General features: G+C 56.6%; 1 protein-coding gene across 2 annotated transcripts; it reads left to right on the forward strand.

The window, feature by feature from the left end:
- Nucleotides 1-2750: 2750 nt before the first annotated feature.
- Nucleotides 2751-17788, forward strand: MAP1S (microtubule associated protein 1S). 2 transcript variants are annotated; one of them, XM_055372113.2, is made up of 7 exons: nt 2751-2928; nt 4256-4357; nt 7394-7476; nt 8317-8457; nt 9097-11449; nt 16481-16716; nt 17548-17788. In XM_055372113.2, the coding sequence occupies exons 1-7, from the start codon at nt 2811-2813 to the stop codon at nt 17701-17703; spliced, it is 3189 nt and encodes a 1062-aa protein (XP_055228088.1). In that variant the 5' UTR covers nt 2751-2810; the 3' UTR covers nt 17704-17788. The 2 variants fall into 2 exon arrangements, with proteins under 2 accessions (XP_055228088.1, XP_055228089.1); XM_055372114.1 differs by having other exon boundaries at nt 2775-2928; nt 16481-16710; nt 17542-17788.
- Nucleotides 17789-18129: the final 341 nt, after the last annotated feature.

The following is an 18129-nucleotide window of genomic DNA, read 5'->3' on the forward strand; positions in this document are numbered from 1 at the left end:
CAAGCTTGGGAGATGCTTTGGGACAGGAAGACCTCATGGCTGCAAGTACTCAGGACATTATCTCCCAAAAACCTAATAGGGGAGACCTTCATCCCCAAATCAGATCCCCCTAGTGGAGACGTTTCTTCAGGCCCTGTAAGACCAACTAGTAATAGAATTAATACCAACAGGCCGGTGCACTGGCCCATACCTATAATCCCAGCACTTTGGGAGGCCAAGTGGGGCAGATTACTTGAAGTCAGGAGTTCGAGACCATCCTGGCCAACATGGTGAAACCCCATGTCTCTACTAAAAATACAAAAATTAGCCAGGCGTGGTGGTGGGTACCGTAATCCCAGCTACTCAGGAGGCTGAGGCAGGAGAATCCCTTGAACTCGGGAGGAGGAGCTTGCAGTGAGCCGAGGTTACACCACTGTGCTCCAACCTAGCCTGCTTGACAGAACAAGACTCTCTCTCACTCTCTCTGAGAATGATTCTGGCATGGGCGACAGAGCGAGAATCCATCTCAAAAAAAAAAAAAAAAGAAAGAAAGAAAAAAAGAATTAGTACCAACAATCATAATTCACAGCGTGGGCAGAAGGAAGTGGATAGACTTCCATTCAGAAGCTCCTGGGTTCGAATCCTGGACCCACCCATAAATACACTTCAAGGAAGGAAGGAATGAATAGTGGACAAATAGGCCTTTCAGTCCATTCCAAAAGACTTTATCATATCCCTTCTCAGATGCCCAAGCCTTGTGTTGCACAAGGCCAGGGCCCCAGAGAGGCCTCAGGCTTCCAAAAGTTTCCAGCCTTATAGGGGAGATAGTGCCCGACACAGACACTCCCACTACTATTACTGCTCACAGCAATAACAGAAGAAATCACAGGCAGGCGAGACACAGGGAAGGGAGCCAAGGGGGAGGGACAAGGATAGAGGAAGGATGCCAGAACCAAAAAGAGGCAGAGGAAGTGGAGTGCAAGAATGGTAGACGGCACGTGGCCAGTGGCTGTTACACACTGGCCAGGGAGGAAGTTGGGCTGAACAACCTAGATAATAAACGGCAGCAGGAGGCTGATTCGCCTTCCCAGATCTTTCCCATTTCTGTTCTGCTTTTCTTTGCATACTCCCGGAGACAGGGAGCTCACTCCTGAGGAAGGAGGTTCAATCTTTCCTGGGCATGGGCCACTGTCCAAAAGTTCCAAGCAAGATGATTTGTCAAGTAGTAGCCCCTATGGGTCAAAGGGCTAAAGGAGGCCAGGCGCAGCGGCTCACGCCTGTAATCCCAGCACTTTGGGAGGCCAAGGCAGGAGGATCACTTGAGGTCAGGAGTTCGAGACCAGCCTGGCCAACATGGTGAAACCCCATCTCTGCCGGGCACGGTGGCTCACGCCTGTAATCCCAGCACTTTGGGAGGCCGAGGCAGGCAGATCACGAGGTCAGGAGATCGAGACCACGGTGAAACCCCGTCTCTACTGAAAATACAAAAAATTAGCCGGGCGCAGTGGCGGGCGCCTGTAGTGCCAGCTACTCGGGAGGCTGAGGCAGGAGAATGGCGTGAACCTGGGAGGTGGAGCTTGCAGTGAGCCGAGATCGCGCCACTACACTTCAGCCTGGGGGACAGAGAGAGACTCTGTCTCAAAAGAAAAGAAAAGAAAAGAAAAGAAACCCCATCTCTACTAAAATACAAAAATTAGCAGGGCATGGTGGCGGACACCTATAATCCCGCTACTTGGGAGGCTGAGGCAAGGGAATCGCTTGAACCCGGGAGGCAGAGGTTGCAGTGAGCTGAGATTGTGCCATTGCACTCCAGCCTGGGCAGCAGAATGAGCTCCATCTCAAGAAAAGGAAAGGAGAGGAGAGGAGAGGGGAGAGGAGGGGAGGGGAGGGGAGGAGAGGAGAGGAGGGGAGGAGAGGAGAGGAGGGGAGGGGAGGGGAGGAGAGGAGAGGAGGGGAGGGGAGGGGAGGAGACGAGAGGGGAGGAAAGGAAAGAAAAGCCTAAAGAGGATTATCTGGGGAGAGAGAGGTACCCATGTGCGCAACGCAGGCAGTCCCTTGCACAGGCTGGATCTAGAGTAAGACCCACTTGGGTTCAAACCTGCTCTACCACTTACAGGCCTGGTGACTCCATCCCTCCAAATCTCAGTTTCCTCTCCTTTCCTCTGAAAGTGACCACAGTAACTGTGCCTACCTCATCGCTTTGTGCTTGTATGTAATGAGCTAATGCAATAAAATGCCTGGCGCACAGGAGGTGCAGAATAAGTGTTGCCCTGTTCCAGGCAGGCCAGAGTGCTCCGGTTGTGTCCCAAACACACATATACTTTCTTACCTCTAAAACTTTGCACTTGCTGTAAACTTCTGCCTCACCTGCTCTTGCCCCACCATCCACACAAGGCAAACTCCTACACATCCCTTAAAGCCCTACCTACAAGATAGACTTCTTTTCTCTGTTCAAGCCCTGACCTAGAGAGCTGGGAGCATCCATAGGCACCGGGTTCTGATGCGGCCTACTGTCATGTGATGTGAGTTCCTGGAGGGCAGGAGTTCTGACCTACATGCAGCAGGCACGCAATCAAAGCTTGTTCAATGAAAAAAAAAATGAATGAATGGTCACTTGGGAGAGGCGGCTCCCAAGCGGACACCCAGGAGTCGGCCAACTCCTTTAACGCCCGCATCCCCTGCTCTCCACGACCTCAAAGGGCCTGCAGGTGGTCGACAAAAAGGGGCGGGGATGGGGTGGTTCCGGGCGGGGTCTTCAGCCCTTCCGGTGCGGCCCCTTTAAGAGGCGGGGCCTGCGGGGCGGGCGCCGAGAACGCCGGGGCGGCCCGAAGATGGCGGCGGTGGCTGGGTCTGGGGCTGCCGCGGCCCCGAGCTCACTGCTCCTCGTGGTGGGCAGCGAGTTCGGGAGCCCGGGGCTCCTCACCTACGTCCTGGAGGAGCTCGAAAGAGGTCGGGCTGGCCTGGGGGCCCGCGGGAGCCCGGGAGGCGGGCGCGTTCGCGCGTCTGGGCCCGGGGCTGGCGGGGTGGGGCGGCGGCGGCGGCGGCGGGGCCCGGGCTCCGGGGCGGGGGTCGCGGGCCTGGGGCTGGGTCCCCTTCACCGTTAGGCGCACGACGCGGGCAAAGGCGGGGTGCCCGTGGGTGCCCGCGGAGGAAGTGGCATCCGGGCCTGGGCTGGGCAGGGCTGCCCCGCCCCAACTCCGGGTGATGGTAGGGGAGGGGACACGGGCCTGGGCTTGGGGACCCTTGCAGTTGGATCACGGCTCCGCTTCCCGCCTGACTGGCCCGCCCGGGGGGAGGGCCTGGGGTCGCTTTGGATCTCCAGGTCTTAGTAACTTAGATAGAGATCTCCCGGAGGGAGAAGCAGATATGGGGGAGGCTGGGCCTGGAGCCCCGGGGCCCGCTTTCTGTTGCCTCACAAGGAGCTGCTAATTGGGGTGTGGGCGGGTGCGGCCTGCCCTGGGGATTTGGCACCTAGTGAGGTGAGTCATAGTTGCACCTGCCAGGTTCACCTGCAGCCACTTGGCACAGTGGGACTGGCACAGTGGGACTGGCGGGCGTGATGCGCCCGTGGGTGGAGATGGGTGTTCATCCCCCATCCCTCGGAGCATCTGGACCTGCGCGTTTCATTGCATGTGAAATGGGACAGGAACACGCGCCTCGGTTCATGTGCTTGAGGAGCGTTTAGTGAGCACCTGCTATGCGCCAGGCCTTTGGGCAGTGGACACAGGGATATGGTCGGGATGATAGACAGGTTCAGCCCTGCCAACACCGGTTTGGTTTGGGGATGGACCCAAAGCGAGTGAGGAGATGGAAGAAGCTTCCAGCTCACATGGTATCAGGAAGGATGAGAAGGCTGCAAGGGACTGAGAGGACAGTCAGTCTTAGCACCCGAAGGTGCTGAGGGGGAAGGGCCCCCTGGCCAGTAGGAACAGGTGGGGGCGGCAGGGGGATGGACTTCCAGGCAGGGGAAACAGCTGTTGCAAGGGCGGTGAGTGGAAACGGGTCTGGCAGGGCATAGGAGCAGCGAGGAGGTGGAGATGGAGGAGGTGGAGGCTTTGTTGCTGATGAGTCTTGTGTGTAAAATGATGAGGTGTGCTCTGGGTCCCCTGGCTCAGCTGCAGTGAGACCTGAAGGTGTTGGGTACTTCTGAGTCTCCAAGCTGTGAGTGAAGGGAGGAGGCTGGGGCGCTCCCCACCCACGGGGTGCTAATTATTGAAATATTCTGGGAGCTGGGGGGCCCGGCTGAACTCCCGCCTTGATCCCTCCTTCCCACCAGGCATCCGGTCCTGGGATGTCGATCCTGGCGTCTGCAACCTTGATGAACAGCTGAAGGTCTTTGTGTCCCGACACTCTGCCACCTTCTCCAGCATTGTGAAAGGTGAGGCTGGGGTCCCCCTGACTGCTCCCTACCTCTTGTTCTTTGGGGAAGTGCCAGCCGTGTGCCAGGCATGGGGGGTGGGATGCAGCTATAAATAACAACAGTAATAATACAGTTGAGACCTTTCAAATGCAAGCCGTGACCCAGTGATAACCCCCTCAGTCCTCAGCAACCCACGGTGCAGGAACTGGTGTTTTTGTCCCTGATTGACAGATGAGAAGAGGCAGGGAGATCTCTGAGGAGGGGGTTTTTTGATGAGAAACTGCTATGACTGGTGTGTCCAGTGGAAGGGAAGGGCCCCAGTCAAGACCCAGCAGTGGACAGAACATCTAGAATGAACCGGGCGCGGTGGCTTACGCCTCTGATCTCAGCACTTTGGGAGGCCACAGCGGGCGGATCACTTGAGGTCAGGAGTTGGAGACTAGCCTGGCCAACATGGAGGAACCCTGTCTCTACTAAGAACACAAAAATAACGGCATGGTGGCAGGCGCCTGTAATCCCAGCTACTCGGGAGGCTGAGGTGGGAGGATCACATGAACCCAGGAGGCAGAGGTTACAGTGGGGCTGAGACTGCGCCACTGCACTCCTGCCTGAGTGACAGAGTGGGAGGGACTCTGTCTCAAAACAAACAAACAAACAAAAAACATCTGGAAGGTGGAGGGGGCACTGAGCAGGCCCTGGAAGATGGAGTGTGGGCCCCTTGCAGGCAGGGACTGATATTGGTTCACAGCCACAGGCCTGGGTATACAGTAGGCAGGGAACTGAAAAGGAGTGAGATCAAGAAGGGCCCAACTCAGCACGAGGCTCCCTTCTAGGGTGACCCAGGGTGAGCAGAGCAGCAGGCGGGCAGGCAGGGCTTGGGTGTTGCCTACAGCCGCCCCCTGCTCCTGATGGTCTCTTGAGTCACCTCCCGGCTGCTGCTGGAGAGGAAGGAAGTGTCTGTAGTCTCATTGTCCCAGTTGGTCCTTGTGGCTTCCTGACACTTCATGGGGCAGAAAGTGGAGCTGGAAATCCTGTCTGCTGTGTGTGAACTTCGTGGCCACTTCCCTTCTTTATGCCTTGATTTCCCCACCTGAATGGGGCAATATCCCTGTGTGGCAAAAAGCGTGCTAAGGCTGGGTGGGGTGGCTCTTGCCTGTAATCCCAACACTTTGGGAGGTCAAAGTGGGAGGATTGTTTGAGGTCAGGAGTTCAAAACCAGCTGGGGCAACATGGTGAAACCCTGTCCCTACTGAAAATGCAAAAATGAGCTGGACCTGATGGTACACACCTGTAGTCCCAGCTACTCAGGAGCCCGAAGAGGGAGGATCGCTTTTACCCAGGAGGCAGAGGCTGCAGTGAGCTAAGATTGTGCCACTGCACTTCAGCCTGGGCAGCAGAGCGAGACCCTGTCTCAAAAAAATAAACTTAGGCCTGACATGGTGGCTCACACCTATAATCCCAGCACTTTGGAAGGCTGAGGTGGGTGGATCACCTGAGGTCAGGAGTTCGAGACCAGCCTGACCAGTATGGTGACACCCCATCTCTACTAAAAATACAAAAATTAGCTAGTTGTGGTGGCAAGCGCCTATAACCCCAGCTACTTGGGAGACTGAGGTTGGAGAATTGCTTGAACTCGGGAGGCAGAGGTTGCAGTGAGCTGAGATCGTGCCACTACACTTCAGCCTGGGCAATAGAGGGAGATTCCATCTCAAAAAAGAGAGAGAGAGAGGGAGAGAGGGAGGGAGAGAGAGAGAGAAAGGAAAGAGAAAGCTAAATGTGATAAGGGCGAGAGAGAGAGAAAGGGAAAAGAAGGAAAGAAAGTTAAATGTGATAAGGGCTGACAACACTGGAGGGTCTCTGCCTCTCAAGACTCAGCCTTGTTCACAGTTCAGTCCTGCCTCAGGGGCCTTGGCTGGTGCTGTACCCTGGTCCGGGTTGGCCCTCACTGGCCCTCCCCGGCTCTGGCTCCTTGCCATCCCTCTCTCACAGTACTGATGTTTAAAACACATACGGGCCCTGGGGGACAGAGCATGGTCAGGATCCCAGAAACAGCCCTACTTCAGCCCCGGCCCTTATGCTGCCCCACCCCTAGCTGAAGTCCTGCCTCAGGACCTTTGCTCCGGATATACCCTCGTCCACGTTCGCCCTCGTTGGCCCTCCTCGAGCTCTGCCTCTGAAAAATAAATGTGGCCGGACGGGTGCAGTGGGTCAAGTCTGTAATCCCAGCACTTTGGGAGGCCGAGGCAGGCGGATCACCTGAGGTCAGGAGTTTGAGACCAGCCTGACCCACATGTTAAAACCCCGTCTCTACTAAAAATTCAAAAAATTAATGGGGCGTGGTGGCGTGTGCCTGTAATCCCAGCTTCTCGGGAGGCTGAGGCAGGAGAATTGCTTGTACCCAGGAGGTGGAGGTTGCAGTGAGCCCAGGTTGCACTGTTGCACTCCAGCCTGGGCAACAAGAGCAAAACTCCATCTCAAAAAAAAAAGAAAAGAAAAAGGCCGGGCGCGGTGGCTCACGCCTGTAATCCCAACACTTTGGGAGGCCGAGGTGGGCAGATCACGAGGTCAGGAGATGGAGACTATCCTGGCTTACACGGTGAAACCCTGTCTCTACTAAAAATACAAAAACTTAGCCGGGTGTGGTGGCGGGCACCTGTAGTCCTGGCTACTCGGGAGGCTGAGGCAGGAGAATGGCGTGAACCCGGGAGGAGGAGCGGAGCTTGCAGTGAGCAGAGATTGCACCACTGCACTCCAGCCTGGGCGACAGAGCAAGACTCCGTCTCACAAAAAAAAGAAGAAAATGGTGGCATCACTCCCAGGGGTGACAGCTGCAAACCAGGCCCTGCGCACGATGGGGCCCTCTGGTTACTGCCTCTCTTAGGCCAGCTGGGGTGGTTTGAGTTTCTCTTTCTTGCCTGGTCCTGACCTGCAGCTCTGCCATGCGCCTGTTAATCTCCATATGATCCCTGGGTGGGTTCCCAGAGGGGTTCGTGTTCCCTGAGGGTCACACGGGGAGGCAGGATTTGACTCCGGGACGGCCTGATTCCCCCACAGGCCAGCGGAGCCTGCACCACCGTGGAGACAACCTGGAGACCCTGGTCCTCCTGAACCCATCAGACAAGTCCCTGTGTGATGAGGTAGGGAATGGCTGACGTCCTGGAGGGGGCGGGCTGCTGGGACCCGTGCCTTCTCTGTCTTCCTGTCTCGTGTCCTTGTCTTCATGCTGCCCCAGATCCTCTCAAGACACCCGGCACCACACTTCTTCGCCCACGAAGCCTTCCCTGTGGCTCCAGCCTCCGCTTCTTCCCTCCTCTGGGGTGGGAGCAGAAAAGTCTGGACTTTGGGAGGGAGGGGAGGGTAAGCACTCCCAGCTCAGGGCCCAGGACAGCGTGGGTCTGGAGGTGGGAAGGCCAGAGCAGACAGGTTTTCCTCCTGTGGGTTCCCTCCGGCTAGGCCCTAGGAGTTGTCTGAATTGACTCACTAACATTAACCGGCTTGTGGCCATCTAAACTCTACCAATTATACATCTGGAAGATGAACCAGACAGAGCCCTGGGGCATCCCACTACAGACCTTCTTACAGGTTGATTCCTTGGATCAACTTTTCCTTTTTGTTCCCTTGAGGGGCTCTCAGTCTTTAGGAGACAGAGTGAGACACAGACACCCCCAGCCCTGTGGCATCAGGGCTGGGCTGGAGGGAGAGGTGGACTAGAGAGAACCCAGAAAGGGCAGGTAGTGCCTTCAGGAGGAAGGGACATCAGAGCTGGGCTTTGTAGGATGAATAGGAGTTTGCTAGGGTTGCTCCAGGGCCCAGCAGGAGACCTGGAGACTGCCTTCATAGCTAGTTGAGCACTGGGCTGGTCGTGGGGTGAGGACAGGAGAGGGGTGGTTATGTATCGACTTGAGGCTACCCCAAAGAGGACTGTTGTATACGTCACTGCACAGAACAGGGCCTTTAGTGTTCACCCCCTCCCTCAGCTCCGGAACCTTCTGTTGGACCCTGCCTCTCACAAGCTACTGGTGTTGGCTGGGCCCTGCCTGGAGGAGACGGGGGAGCTGCTGCTACAGACAGGGGGCTTCTCGCCTCACCACTTCCTCCAGGTCCTGAAGGACAGAGAGGTAAGCCACCCCTTTGCCATCCCCTGCTTCCCCAGCTCTGAATCCTGGCTTGTGTGTATCAGGCTGTGTGGCACCAGCGACCTGCTGTTTTCCATGGCCTGGTCTCCCCCTCCTCTGTAGGATGGCAGTGGTGACATGTGCCTCCTGGCTGTCTGGGGTCAGTCCCATTGCCCGCAAAAGGGTGTGGTGTGAGCTGAGTTTGTAGGTCAGCAGATGTCCCAAAGTCCTGATGAGGGATGGAGCCAAATGGGTCCTTCCTGGTGCCCGCAGTCTGGGTAGGACACATGGGCAAAATGGCCAACCTCATTTTCACATTGTAGTGGGGCACTTAAAAATGATGAGAAAAGGTTCAGTAGACAGAGGTGGGGCGTGGAGAGTCTCCTTGGAGGGAGCTGTGCCCTGGGAGGAGAGAATGGTGTGTAAAGGCCCTGGGGCAGGGAGGCATTTGAAGGGGAGGGAGAGACAGGAGGTGAGGCCACATCAAAGAGCCTTGTGGCGCTGGAGAGGGTTGGGTTTTGGCGGGAGGGCCCTGAGGAGCAGTCCCTGGGGGAAAGGATGAGGGTGTCCTCTCCCAGTTTTCCCACCGGGCTAGGTGTTGCCTGGCTCTAGGTGGTCCCTTACCACTCCCGCTCCATACAGATCCGGGACATCCTGGCCACCACGCCCCCACCTGTGCAGCTGCCCATACTCACCATCACTTGCCCCACCTTCGGTGACTGGGCTCAGCTGGCACCCGCTGTGCCCGGCCTTCAGGGGGCGCTCCGGCTCCAGCTGCGGCTGAACCCCCCGGCGCAGCTGCCCAACTCTGAGGGCCTGTGCGAATTCCTGGAGTACGTGGCTGAGTCTCTGGAGCCGCCGTCCCCCTTCGAGCTGCTGGAGCCCCCGACCTCCGGGGGCTTCCTCAGGCTGGGCCGGCCCTGCTGCTACATCTTCCCCGGAGGCCTCGGGGATGCCGCCTTCTTCGCCGTCAATGGCTTCACTGTGCTGGTCAACGGTGGCTCAAACCCCAAGTCCAGTTTCTGGAAGCTGGTGCGGCACCTGGACCGCGTGGATGCCGTCCTGGTGACCCACCCTGGCGCCGACAGCCTCCCCGGCCTCAACAGCCTGCTGCGGCGCAAACTGGCGGAGCGCTCCGAGGTGGCTGCTGGTGGGGGCTCCTGGGACAACAGGCTGCGCAGGCTCATCTCCCCCAACCTGGGGGTCGTGTTCTTCAACGCCTGCGAGGCCGCGTCGCGGCTGGCGCGCGGCGAGGACGAGGCAGAGCTGGCGCTGAGCCTCCTGGCGCAGCTGGGCATCACGCCTCTGCCACTCAGCCGCGGCCCCGTGCCAGCCAAACCCACCGTGCTCTTCGAGAAGATGGGCGTGGGCCGGCTGGACATGTATGTGCTGCACCCGCCCTCCGCCGGCGCCGAGCGCACGCTGGCCTCTGTGTGCGCCCTGCTGGTGTGGCACCCCGCGGGCCCCGGCGAGAAGGTGGTGCGCGTGCTGTTCCCCGGTTGCACCCCGCCCGCCTGCCTCCTGGACGGCCTGGTCCGCCTGCAGCACTTGAGGTTCCTGCGAGAGCCCGTGGTGACGCCCCAGGACCTGGAGGGGCCGGGGCGAGCCGAGAGCAAAGAGAGCGTGGGCTCCCGGGACAGCTCGAAGAGAGAGGGCCTGCTGGCCACCCACCCTAGACCTGGCCAGGAGCGCCCTGGGGTGGCCCGCAAGGAGCCAGCACGGGCTGAGGCCCCACGCAAGACTGAGAAAGAAGCCAGGACCCCCCGGGAGTTGAAGAAAGACCCCAAACCGAGTGTCTCCCGGACCCAGCCGCGGGAGGTGCGCCGGGCAGCCTCTTCTGTGCCCAACCTCAAGAAGACGAGTGCCCAGGCGGCACCCAAGCCCCGCAAAGCACCCAGCACAGCGCCCAGCACGTCCCACTCTGGCTTCCCGCCGGTGGCAAATGGACCCCGCAGCCCGCCCAGCCTCCGATGTGGAGAAGCCAGCCCCCCCAGTGCGGCCTGCGGCTCTCCGGCCTCCCAGCTGGTGGCCACGCCCAGCCTGGAGCTGGGGCCGATCCCAGCCGGGGAGAAGGCACTGGAGCTGCCTTTGGCCGCCAGCTCAATCCCAAGGCCACGCACACCCTCCCCTGAGTCCCACCGGAGCCCCGCAGAGGGCAGCGAGCGGCTGTCGCTGAGCCCACTGCGGGGCGGGGAGGCCGGGCCAGACGCCTCACCCACAGTGACCACACCCACAGTGACCACGCCCTCACTGCCCGCAGAGGTGGGCTCCCCGCACTCGACCGAGGTGGACGAGTCCCTGTCCGTGTCCTTTGAGCAGGTGCTGCCGCCATCCGCCCCCACCAGTGAGGCTGGGCTGAGCCTCCCGCTGCGTGGCCCCCGGGCGCGGCGCTCGGCCTCCCCACACGATGTGGACCTGTGCCTGGTGTCACCCTGTGAATTTGAGCATCGCAAGGCGGTGCCAATGGCACCGGCACCTGCGTCCCCCGGCAGCTCGAATGACAGCAGTGCCCGGTCACAGGAACGGGCAGGTGGGCTGGGGGCCGAGGAGACGCCACCCACATCGGTCAGCGAGTCCCTGCCCACCCTGTCTGACTCGGATCCCGTGCCCCTGGCCCCCGGTGCGGCAGACTCAGACGACGACACAGAGGGCTTTGGAGTCCCTCGCCACGACCCTTTGCCTGACCCCCTCAAGGTCCCCCCACCACTGCCTGACCCATCCAGCATCTGCATGGTGGACCCCGAGATGCTGCCCCCCAAGACAGCACGGCAAACGGAGAACGTCAGCCGCACCCGGAAGCCCCTGGCCCGCCCCAACTCACGCGCTGCCACCCCCAAAGCCACTCCAGTGGCTGCTGCCAAAACCAAGGGGCTTGCTGGTGGGGACCGTGCCAGCCGACCACTCAGTGCCCGGAGTGAGCCCAGTGAGAAGGGAGGCCGGGCACCCCTGTCCAGAAAGTCCTCAACCCCCAAGACTGCCACTCGAGGCCCGTCGGGTGAGTACTGGAGCTGGGGCCCTGGGCTGGGTTAGCAGCTGCTTAGGCTGGAGAGCATAGCTCGTCCTCCTGTTTTTACATTTTCAGTTTTTTTAAAAGAGATGGTCTCACTCTGTCTCTGAGCTGGAATGCAGTGGTGTGGTCACAGCTCATTGCAGCCTTGAACAATGGGGCTCAAGCCACCCTCCCACCTCAGCCTCTCCAGTAGCTGGGGCTACTGGCACGGCCACTACACCTGCCTAATTTTAAAATTTTTGGTAGAGATAGGGTCTTACTATGTTGCCTGGGCTGATTTCAAACTCCTGGCCTCAAGCTGTGTGCCCACCTCAGCCTCCCAAAGTGTTGGGATGACTGGCGTGAGCCACGGTGCCCTGCCAGTTCTCCTGTTCTTTTTTTTTTTTTTTTTTTTTGAGACAGAATTTCGTTCTTGTTGCCCAGGCAAGAGTGCAATGGCACGATCTTGGCTGACTGCAACCTCCGACTCCCGGGTTCAAACAATTTTCCTGTCTCAGCCTCCCGAGTAGGTGGGATTACAGGTGCCTGCCACCACGCCTGGCTAATTTTTGTATTTTTAGTAGAGTTGGGGTTTCACCATGTTGGCCAGGCTGGTCTCGAACTCCGGACCTCAGGTGATCTGCCCACCTTGGCCTCCCAAAGTGCTGGGATTACAGGCATGAGCCACTGCACCCAGCCAAGTCCTCCTGTTCGTAATTACTTTGTGACCTCAGCCGTGCCCATCCTCTCTGGGGCTCAGTTTCTCCTGTGAAATGGAAACTGACCTCAGTGTTGAAGCACTTGCCATTCTGAGGTGCCTGGACAAGTGAGCACGTATGCCAACTGTGGGTTTCTAGAAGCCACAATAAGTAAGATGAAACAGTTGAAAATTTAAATAGCATATTTTATGTAACTGATTGGTTAGGAGGACCCGGCCTATGGTTGCACTCATAGCAGAGCAAAATCAGCAAAGAGAAAAGGCACATAGGGTGAAGTCCAAAGGAAACCAGGCAGAAGCTTCCAGAATCCTCTCCCAGTGGGGCTGCACACCGCAGGCTTCATTTCTCCAGTAGCAAGTTGTAACAATGTGTCCCTCATGGAAGCTCATTAGACACAGCATGCCCAAGTTTCCTATTGGGCCATTACATAGGCATCCTCTGCCTGGCACACACACTGTAGACTCCCCAAAAAGGAGAAATCAGGTGTGTGGTCCAGTCCAGGCACAGGGAGCCCCTCTCAGACAGGGAATGGTGGGAACCCTCTGCCTAAGATCCAAATTCCCAGAGACCAGCCAAAGGCTCACATTTTAAGCAGGCCTTGCCGAGAGGAGGGTCTCTGGCCTGCTGTGCTGTTCTTTGTTTTTTTTCAGAGACAGAGTCTCACTCTGTCATCCAGGCTGGAGTGCAATGGTGCAAACATGGCTCACTGCAGCCTCGACCTCCTGGGTTCAAGCAACCCTCCCACCTCAACCTCCTGAACAGCTGGGACCACAGACACGCACCATAACGGCCAGCTAATTTTTTTTGAGACGGAGTCTTGCTCTGTCACCAGGCTGGAGTGCAGTGGTGCGATCTGAGCTCACTGCAACCTCTACCTCCCAGGGTCAAGCGATTCTCCTACCTCAGCCTCCCAAGTAGCTGAGATTACAGGCACTCACAACCATGCCCAGCTAATTTTTGTATTTTTAGTAGACATGGGGTTTCACCATGCTGGTCAGGCTGGTCTCCAACTCCTGGCCTCGTGATGTGCCCGCCTCAGCCTCCCAAAGTACTGGGATTACAGGCGTGAGCCACTGTGCCCAGCCTACGCCCAGCTAATTTTTAAATTTTTCAGTAGCACTGGGGTCTCACTATGTTGCCCTGGCTGGTCTTGAACTCCTGAGCTCAAGTGATCCTTTGGCCTCGGCCTCCCAAAGTGCTGGGATTATAGGCATAAGCCACCACGCCCGCCTCAATGTTTAATTTTGGATGAACCGCCAGACTGTTTTCCACAGCAGCTGCTTGACGCTAGCCAGTCTAATGGATGTGAGGTGGGATCTCATTGTGGTTTTGATTTCCATGTCCCTAATGATTAGTGATGTTGCATCTTTTCATATGCCTATTGGCCATTTGTCTGTCTTCTTTGGAGAAATGTCTATTCAATTCCTTTGCTCATTTTTAAATTTTATTTTACTTTTTAGAGACAGGGTCTCGATCTGTTACCCATGCTGGAGTGTAGTGCAAACACAGCTCATTATAGCCTCAACTTCCTGGGCTCAAGTGATCCTCCCAGCTCAGCCTCCCAAGTAGCTGGGACTACACAGGTGCATGCCATCGTGCCTGGCCAATTGTTTAATGTTTTGTAGAGACGGAGTCTCACTATGTTGCCCAGGCTGATCTTGAACTCCCAGCCTCAAGCGATCCTCTCGCCTTGGCCTCCCAAACTGTTGGGATTACAGGCATGAGCCACCATACCTAGCCCCCTTTGCCCATTTTTAAATTGAGTTGTTTTCCGTTGCTGAGTTTTAGGAGTTTTTTAAATCATTCTGGACATTAATCCTTTAGCAGATAAATGGCTTGCAAATATTTCCTCCCATTCTGTGAGCTGCCTTTTTATTCTTTGTGCCCTTTGATGCACAAAAGTTTTAAATTCTCATGAAGTCCATTTTGTCTATTTTTTTCTTTTGTTGTCTGCACTTTTGATGTCAGACCCAATAAATGATTGCCACATCCATTTTTTTTCTTTTTTTCTTTCTTTTTTTTTTTTTTTTTTTTTTTCAGATGAGTCTGGCTCTGTCGCCCAGGCTGCAGCGTGGGAGCACTATCTTGGCTCACTGCAGCCTCCGCCTCCCAGGTTCAAGCGATTCTCCTGCCTCAGCCTTCCTAAGTAGCTGCGATTACAGGCACCCACCACCACACCTGGCTAATTTTTTTTGTGTTTTTAGTAGACAAGGGGTTTCACCACGTTGGCCAGGCTGGTTTCAAACTCCTGACCTCAAGTGATCTGCCTGCCTCGGCCTCCCAGAGTACTAAGATTATAGACGTGAGTCACCATGCCTGGTCAAATCCAACATTGAGAAGCTTCTACCCCATGTTTTCTTCCAGGAGTTTTAAGTTTACCGTTTCACATTTAGGTCCATTTGGAGGTAATTTTTGTATGTGGTGAAAAGATCCAGTGTCATTCTCTTGCATGTGGAAGCCCAGCTTTCCCAGCACCATTTGTTGAAAAGACTATCCTTTCCCCATTGAATGTTTGGAATGCTTGTTGAAGATCATTTGACCATACATGTGATGATTTATTTCTGGGCCTCTATTGTATTCCATTGGTCTATATGTCTGTCTTTATGCCAGTGCCACGCTGTTTTGATTACTGTAGCTTTGTAGTAAGTTTTGAAATCCGGAAGTGTGAGTCCTCTATCTTGATTCTTCTATTTCATGATTGTTTAATTTCCTTTTCACATTGTTCATTGTTCACGTATAGAAATCCAGCTGTGTTTTGCCTGTGGACTTTGTACCTTGCTTCTTTGCTGAATTCGTTTATTATTATTTTTTGAGATGGAGTCTCACTCTGTCGCCCAGGCTGGAGTGCAGTGGCACAATCTCAGCTCACTGCAACCTCCACCTCCCGGGTTCAAGCAGTTCTCCTGCCTCTGCCTCCCGAGTAGCTGGGATTACAGGCGCCTGCCACCACGCCCAGCTAATTTTTGTATTTTTAGTAAGAGACAGGGTTTCGCCACGTTGGCTAGGCTGGTCTTGAACTCCTGACCTCGAGTGATCTGCCCGCCTCAGCCTCCCAAAGTGCTGGGATTACAGGCGTGAGCCACTGCACCAGGCGTGATTTTTTACATTATTGTTCATAAAGTCTGTTGAACTGGCATTTTCTTGTAGAATTAAATATCTGTGCCTGGCTTTGGTATTAAGACAATTCTGGTCTTGTAAAATGAGTTAGGAAGTGTTCCTTCCTCTTCAGTTCCTCGGAAAAGTTTGAGAAAGGCTGATGTTAGTTCTCTTAAATGTTTAGTGGCTTCCCCAGGGCTTTTCTTTGTTGGGAGGTTGTAAGTTACTGATTCATTCTCCTTGCTAGCTACAGGTATGTGCTGATTTTCTATTTTTGTGATTGTGTCTTGGTAGTTTTTGTGTTTCTAGGAATGTGTCCATTTTGGTTGAGGGTATGCATTTGTTGGTGTACAGACGGGGTAGTACTCTTACCCCCTGAGCTGGGCAGCAGCTGTGATTGTAAGATGCAGGGTCTAGCAGGCTTCTTGTGCCCGAGACCCAGCCATATCCTTTCATTCCATTGATCATTCACTTGCCCAGGGCTGGTGGCCTTGTCCTCTTTGGCCCTAAGGTCAGGGTTTGGACAAGGCCCCCAGAGCTGCTGTCTCATCCGCATCCAGCACCCCGCAGTGATCTTGGGCCTGCCTCTCAAGGCTCTGTCCACCCACCCTGGCTCCGCATCACCCTTGGGGCAGGGATTCTGTCTGTCTTGGTCACAGCCCTGTTTCAGGGCCTGGTGCCCATGAGGTTCTGTTAAATACCCCTTGAGCAAGTGAACCAGACAAATGCTGCAGAAGCAGCAGATGGTCCAGGCTCTGGCTGCTTTCAGGGCTCAAACTCTTAAACCCTCTTCCAGGAAGCATTCCCTGATTGCCACCCACTCGCCCCCCAGCCCTGGGGATGTCTTTGTCCAGGGACTGGCTGGGGATGAGTCAGGCTCTTGGCACAAAGGGGTGGCCGGTGGTGTTTGTAGAGTGAGTGAAGAGTCACTGGAGTCAAGGCGTGGTGACATGCACCTGTAGTCCCAGCTACTTGGAAGGCTGAGGCAGGAGGATAACTTGAGCCCAGGAGTTTGCGACGAGCCTGGGCAGCATAGCGAGACCCCATTTCTTAAAATAAGATTCACTGGAGTCATGAGCGCACCAGGCCTCCCCAGAAAACTCTGAGTTCAGGCCTCCTGCTGAGGAGGGAGCTGCTCTGAGTGGTGCAGGTCGAACTTGGAGCCTCGGCCCCTCCCCAGCCCCAGGAGCTCATCCCTGCCTCCCCATCCCCCCGCCTGCAGGGTCAGCCAGCAGCCGGCCCGGGGTGTCAGCCACCCCACCCAAGTCCCCCGTCTACCTGGACCTGGCCTACCTGCCCAGCGGGAGCAGCGCCCACCTGGTGGATGAGGAGTTCTTCCAGCGCGTGCGCGCGCTCTGCTACGTCATCAGTGGCCAGGACCAGCGCAAGGAGGAAGGCATGCGGGCCGTCCTGGACGCGCTACTGGCCAGCAAGCAGCATTGGGACCGTGACCTGCAGGTGCGTGTCACCCCAGGGCCTCTGGTGGTAAGTGTAGTTAGCACAGGTGGGTAAAACCACCCTCGACCCTCAGAGACTAAGCTATGTCCCCCAGGCCACACGGGAATGGGGGCGAACGTGGGAGTCTCACATGGCTCAGCCCTTAGGGGTCTCTTCGGACTCTGATTCTGTCGTGTCACTGTTGTCATCGGCTGTGCTGGAAGCCTGGGGGAGGACGCAGGGCCTCGTGAAGCCTCATGGTTCTATCCCTTCCCCAGACACCTTGTTCCGCTGTGAGAATTAGTAGGGATGGATTAGGTGGGCTGGGTGGTATCTGTGCGGCTGAGAACCCTCCCCCATGGCTGCATGAAGCTGAGAGACTGAAACCAAGCCCTGCAGGGCGAGGCGCATGTGGGCAGAGGGAGGACCGCCTCACACCGCGGCCCCTGCCCTCTCACAGCTGCTAGGCTGGCTTCAAAGGAGTGTCCCTGTAGGGTGCACGACCCAGGAAAAGGCCCAGGGGTAGGAAAGAGGTTGGTGTGTTCAAGGAGCAGGGGGAGATCCAAGTGAGTAGAGAGGGGTCTCAGGCCAAGGAAGGCCTTGCAGAGGAGGAGCTCCGTCTCCTGTGTGCTGAGAAGGCTCTTTGGGTGCTGGCTGGGAGGAGCGGGGACCTCACAGACAGGCTGACCACCCATTGCAGACCTCAAGGTGGAGCACACAAGATCAGGGAAAAGCCAGGAGGGGTCTCAAATGCCAGGAAAGGAAGGCGACTTGGGCCCCAGGCCAGAAGGGCAGGGGGCACCCCCCTCACTGGTGGTCCACTCTCCCCACACACCCCCCCTCCACCTGCAGGTGACCCTGATCCCCACTTTCGACTCGGTGGCCATGCATACGTGGTACGCAGAGACGCACACCCGGCACCAGGCGCTGGGCATCACGGTGTTGGGCAGCAACAGCATGGTGTCCATGCAGGATGACGCCTTCCCGGCCTGCAAGGTGGAGTTCTAGCCCCATCGCCGACACGCCCCCCACTCAGCCCAGCCCGCCTGTCCCTAGATTCAGCCACATCAGAAATAAACTGTGACTACACTTGGCTGTGGCCTCTCTTCTTTCTGTGATGGGAGACTTGGCATGTACCTCCTGGTCCTGCGGGTGGGGACAGCTTCCATGGAATCCCCAGTGACCCTGCAGTCAGGCCCACTCTGGCCTCCATGTCGCAGATGGGAGAAACGCAGGCTTCGCTGGGCCTGGTTTGGGGAAGGAAGTGCCTCTCAGAGTTAATGACCACTGACCGGTGGAGCTCCTGACTATGGCCTCCACCCCGACTCAGCAACTGTGAGGGGCCCAAGTTATAGGCGCGAAGTAGCTACCTGACTATCTGTCACACAAACCAGTTGGTGGCATGGGGAGATTGAATACCTGTCTCTGCTCCAA

Source organism: Gorilla gorilla, chromosome 20 (assembly GCF_029281585.2).
Source record: "Gorilla gorilla gorilla isolate KB3781 chromosome 20, NHGRI_mGorGor1-v2.1_pri, whole genome shotgun sequence".
Taxonomy (NCBI): Eukaryota; Metazoa; Chordata; class Mammalia; order Primates; family Hominidae; genus Gorilla; species Gorilla gorilla.